The sequence below is a fragment of the Lolium perenne genome, chromosome 2 (genome assembly GCF_019359855.2).
Source record: "Lolium perenne isolate Kyuss_39 chromosome 2, Kyuss_2.0, whole genome shotgun sequence".
Taxonomy (NCBI): Eukaryota; Viridiplantae; Streptophyta; class Magnoliopsida; order Poales; family Poaceae; genus Lolium; species Lolium perenne.
The window spans coordinates 61,655,053-61,661,105 of NC_067245.2; the positions used below are offsets into that span (position 1 = coordinate 61,655,053).

At 45.7% G+C, this 6,053-nt stretch overlaps 1 protein-coding gene across 1 annotated transcript; it reads left to right on the forward strand.

The window, feature by feature from the left end:
* The first annotated feature begins 2,572 nt into the window (after positions 1-2,572).
* Positions 2,573-5,431, forward strand: LOC127332750 (wall-associated receptor kinase 3). Its single transcript, XM_051359086.2, has 2 exons — positions 2,573-3,794; positions 4,062-5,431. Exons 1-2 carry the CDS (start codon positions 2,684-2,686, stop codon positions 5,243-5,245), a joined length of 2,295 nt encoding a protein of 764 aa, XP_051215046.1. The 5' UTR covers positions 2,573-2,683; the 3' UTR covers positions 5,246-5,431.
* Positions 5,432-6,053: the final 622 nt, after the last annotated feature.

Sequence of the window (6,053 nt, forward strand, 5' to 3'; positions counted from 1 at the left end):
GAGACATGTTGTGTATATTGTTCCTTTAAAGCCCATGGTGTTGTTTCTTACCTGATAATGGTGGTTCAAACCTTAGTTCCGACAGTCAATCTTTAGTCTTCTTTTAGCAAAAGAATGGCGTTGAAAAATATATGCCCGAGGAGTTTGAAAAGGTAACCTCGCGAACTTGCTCTTCTTACATGTATTACTTATTACCATGGTGTATGGTATTTTAATAATCCTTCTTGATTCTTTAGTTAGCAGTCTGTTTTGTGCTTGCTGCGGCATGCTTTATCTTTTCCCCAAGTGTAATCTTATATTTGCAAAATGCTAGCTATATGGTATCACACAATTCTCATTTTTTATTTGAATTAGCTAGACATCTTGTGTTTCAGCACTTGACCAGTACCGGAGGATTGGTGAGAATCTTTCATGAGTAACTTTATCCTAGCTTGTTATTAACTTGATATACTTTGATCACATATAAACACAAATGATTGGAAACGATTATCCTATATTCAGTGGCTGAGCCAGGTCATCTGTGGAGCACGGGCATGGTTTGAGAGGTGTGGACTTGGTTAGAAATGCCCACAAGAACTTACGATGAAACACTCGATCTTTAATAGAACTAATGGAGTGTTTGACGATGGAACCTGAGTAGTGTGGTTTTGGTCAGCTGAGGAAGGAAAACAATGTGGTCTGATGGTGTTATCTTTAGATAACTGGTGGAAATGTCTTGTAGGGCGGATTCAATGGATGGATGATGGTGCGTAGCTAGCCAGGTCTGTAGCTGGCTATTTCCTACTTCCTCCGATCTCTTTTAGTTGACTCAAATTTAGTACAGAATTGTACGAAACCCGAGTCAATTAAAAAGGATCGAAGGGAGTATACAATTATATAGGCAGTGGCGGTGGATACCGTGAGGCCAGGATCGGAGGCAGCTGTGCGGTAGATGTGATCGGCATGGCTAGATTTTTTTTTTGTAGTAACACATGTTTTTGTGTGGATAGGAAACATGCAAATCTTGATTTTGTTTGACACAAACACAGCATGTTGACCACAAAGACTAGCTGACATCAGCATCTCGAACACACGGAAATGCATTCGTACCAACCACCATAGGTATTTAATCTGTGTTAATAATTGTATATGTTGTGCTTTTGAAATCACTGAATATTCATCATGTCGTTACATTTCGAGAAGTTTCTAAATTGAATATGTAAACAATAGCTTTATAATTGTTGTGAACTTGATATACTTTAATTGCATATACACAGATGCTTGAAAACGATTATACTATGTATATGTTGTGGGCTTTTGAAATCATTGAATACTAATCATGTTTTTACTTCTGGAAAGGTGTATAAACTGCAATCCCTATTATTTTCTAAGTGTGAATGAGTTGATAAATTGCATGCCACTTCAAAGCCAAACTCAATGGTTCAGCCAATTAATTGGATAAACTGAGTCAATATTACGGTGGTGCTTTAGAAGAGATATATTGCAGCATTTGAACTTCGCTGATATCCTTTTTGCATGCATGACCTATTGTAATTAACGTTCTTGTACACCTTTATTTCCTTATTAATATCTTGCTCACTCTTATTTGGTTCCATTGATCTACTATTTGACAATGCAAACTTAAATCATTTATAGGTATCTTTTTTTTCTGTATACATAATGACACAGGCCACAGGAACAAGTCGTTGCTTCGATGCCTATGGCAGGTTCAGGCCACTGACGACTTATGTACTTATGGATGGATTCTCAGGAAGGATGCCTACACTTCAGTTTCTCCTCTGCTGCCACACCTGCAGATCATGAAAAGTGCATTGACCCTTGCAGCCATCTTAGATTTGTTGCTTCCCCCCTGCAACTTTGGGGAGTGGCAATCTAGGAGATACTCTCTGTGGCGGACAACAGTTGATGTCACCTCCATAGTGATGCATTCAACCTCCCGTTGTTCACGATTACTTGATTATTCTGTCCAACTTTTGACGTGTGTAAAAAATCAGATAAGCTGTGTGTTGATTAATTCAAGCTAAGATCCAGCCTTGTTTGTAAAATAAATTTGTTTACACATCAACATTATTTGTAGGCTGTAGCAACTGTTGTTGTTGTAAAACGATTGCCCCACTTCCCCGATAATGTAGCAACTTGGCCTCAGCACCAACTAGATCGTTGTCCCGTGTCACCCCATGAACAATGCGCACACACAAAGTAAATTGCAGCGGGATAAACAAAAATCAGGCTCAGACAGAGCTTGTCGACAAGTTGGTGAAGAAACAAAACAAACAACACATAATAAAATTGGTTCGCCACTAACCGGTGAGGAGGCGCCCCATGGGGCGCCCCAACCACTAGTGTACTTAAAATGTGTTCAATTGTAGAGAAACCTAGCTTTATGTATCTATCATCACAATATTTTCATATGCAAAAGCTAGTTAGATGCATGCACCCAGACTACTACACGAAAGTCAACGAGGCATGCCCGCATATGGTTGGTCAAGCAAGCCAGCATGTGCACACGGTTACCGTACGGTGCGAGTAGACAACTTGCTCATGTCTTAGGTAAGCAGGTTGCTCAATCTTTATAACAGACTCGAGAGACAATCATCAGTCATGGATGGATGATGGATAAGATGATACTACGTAGCACGATTGATGCGTAACGATACCTACAGGGTGATCGCAGAGTAGCCAAATGTCCCCGCGCCATATGATGATTATTCCGGCGGGGGCCCTGATCATGGTGTCGCTGCTGCAGCTCTACTCGCCGGCAGCTGCTCAGCCCGTACAAGGCGCAGGACTGCCGCCGAACTGCCCAACCAGGTGCGGCAACGTGAGCGTGCCGTACCCGTTCGGCATCGGCGACGGGTGCTACTGGCCGGGCTTCAACCTCACCTGCGACCGGACGCGCCTGCTGCTGGTCGGCGGCGGCGGCGGCACCCTCCAGATCGTGGAGATCTCCCTGGCAAACTCCACGGTGCGCGTTGTGGACAGCGCGGGACAGGTCAACCTCACCTTCGACGGCGCGGCCGACGGCAACGGCACGTGGGGCGGCGCCGGCGCCGGCCCGTACGTGGTGTCTGAGAGGCACAACCAGTTCGTCGTCACGGGCTGCAACGTGCAGGCCACGCTGGTCGGCGATGGCGGCGGCAACAACGTCATCAGCGGCTGCTCTTCCTTCTGCTCCATCAACGACAAGTGGACGGGCGTCGTCACGAGCTCCCCTTCCCCTGGGGACGGCACCACCGCCACAACGTGCTCCGGCATCGGCTGCTGCGAGACGCCCATCCCCATCGGCCGCCCCTCCTACGGCGTGCAGTTCAAGTACCTAGACTCGAGCCACGAGCACGACGACAAGCTGCCCATCGTGGTGCGCATCGCAGAGCGAGGCTGGTTCGACGCCGCCTCCGCCGCGCTCCTCAACGACTCGACCGGGTACGCCCCCTCGCGCCGGCCGGCCGGCCCCGTGGTTCTCGAATTCGCAGTGGACTCGAACCCGGTGGTGGTTCCGGGAGTGGCGACGTCGGGCTGCCCCAAGGAAGCGGCGAGGAGCGCGTGCCGGAGCAGCCTCAGCTCCTGCCACAACGTTACCGGCAACTACCGCAGCGGTTACGTGTGCCGGTGCCATAACGGGTACCAGGGCAACCCTTACCTCGCCGGTGGATGCAAAGATGTCGACGAGTGCGCGTTGCCGGGCATCTGCTCCGGCCAGTGCACCAACACGGTCGGAGGGTACCTTTGCAAGTGTTCGCGCGGCACCAGCGGTGACCCGCGCATCAAAAATGGCTGTGTCAAGTCTTCCCTAGGTGAGCACAACACTGCCGAATGCTGATTCGCTGAATTTCCCTAGGAGGGACTATATGATTGCTCCGTTTTACATCAAAGATTAACTACTTATTTTGAGGTTATTTTTTTAGAGCCACATGACCACGTTCCATTTTCACTGAAAATGAAACAACATCAGTGTACAACGCACATTACTTAGTATTACAACTTACAGGCCTCATCCTATTTTTAGGCCATTTACATCAAATGTTCTTCCTGATAACTAAGAAATATATTTTATTTTCCAGGCTTAAGTATTGGCATAGGAATTGGCAGTGGCGCTGGCCTTCTACTTCTGGTACTTGGTGCTATCTTTGTGACTCGAAAGCTGAAGCATCGCAGAGCAAAAATGCTAAGGCGGAAATTCTTCAAGCAAAACCGTGGGCATCTGTTGCAGCAATTGGTGTCACAAAAGGCTGACATTGCTGAGAGAATGATCATACCCTTGGGGGAGCTGGACAAGGCAACAAATAGTTTCGACAAAGCTCGTGAGATCGGAAAAGGAGGGCACGGCACGGTCTACAAAGGGATCATGCCGGACCTGCATGTCGTGGCTATTAAGAAGTCCAAAGTCGCAGTCCAAAGGGAAATCGATGAGTTCATAAATGAACTAGCTATTCTATCGCAGATCAACCATCGAAATGTCGTGAAGCTTTTCGGGTGCTGCCTTGAAACAGAGGTGCCACTACTGGTGTATGAGTTTATTTCCAACGGAACACTTTATCATCATCTTCATGCTGAGGGACCAACATCATTGCCATGGAAGGTTAGGCTAAGAATTGCAACGGAAACCGCGGGAGCTCTCGCGTACCTTCACTCTGCCGTCGCGTTCCCTATAGTCCATAGGGATATCAAGTCCCAGAACATTCTATTGGATGACACTCTGACATCAAAGGTATCAGACTTTGGAGCTTCTAGGGGTATTCCAAGCGATGAAACAGGTGACGTTGAAACTGCTATCCAGGGAACTCTGGGGTACCTTGATCCCTTATACTGCTCCACGGGGATTCTTAATGAAAATAGTGATGTCTATAGCTTTGGTGTCTTTCTCATGGAGTTGCTGACCAGAAAGAAACCATATCTATACCGGTCATCCGAGGAGGACAACCTCATTACACATTTCACCTCCATGCTCATGAAAGGCGATCTGGTCGATTTGTTGGATCCTCAGGTCGTGGATGAAGGGGGCAAAGAAGTTGAAGAGGTTGCCATGCTGGCAGCCGCCTGTGTGAGGCTGCAAGGAGAACACCGACCGACCATGAGGCATGTGGAGATGAATCTAGAGAACCTTCGGGCATCACATGTTAAGGTTGTGGCACTTGATATGAATGCACCAAGTTATGCATTGATCGAGGGTACAAACACGGAGGAGGTAAGCAGACAATATAGTTTAGAAGAAGAATATTTGTTGTCATCAAGATACCCTCGGTAGAGGATGTAATTTAAGCGTTATAAGTATTTTTTTAAATAGCTTGAGTGACAGCATATGTACGAAACATTATTGGAAGTAGCACTGTTGTGAGGGCATGATATTTGGTGTCCATACTTACTTCTATATTATGAGGACATATTTCATCTACATAACACAATCTTCATAGGAAATACAAAGTCTTTCGATGTGGAGATATTTTTGTGGTCTAACTTTGAAATTTAGTTTTATATATGATTATGTTTATAAGAAATACCTCTGAACGGAATCATAGTTGTTTCGGTTGTATAACTTTTTGTAAAATGTGCATTTCACGAACACTAGAATAGCTAAACATTAAATGCGATAACAACTTTGAGTCTTCCAACTTGCTAACTGAAGAGAAAAACCCAGAATAAACCTTCTCACTAGGCAAAAAAAAAAAAAAGATATTAAAGTGTCAAAAAATATTTATTCGGCTGTTGGAATGTCATATTTATTCGAGTCATGATGACTTACTATCTTGACCTCCCGATGGGAGTATAGTATATGAAGAGTTATGTTTTAACTCGAAGATGTATAAAGTTACTCCTCGTATTTCATCGGGTGCACGACTAGCGCTCCCGATGGGAGTAGCCCCCCGAGGCTACAACCAAGTGCTCGTACTTGGTTGTAGGCTCACCTTTTTGATGTCTTGTCGCTATATTGTCAGCTTCCCTTCGTTTTCATTTTTATCGGGTGCGCGACCAGCGCTCCCGATGGGGGTAGCCCCCAAGGCTACAGGCAAGTGCTTGTACTTGGTTGTAGGCTCAATTTTTTCTGTTTTGTATCA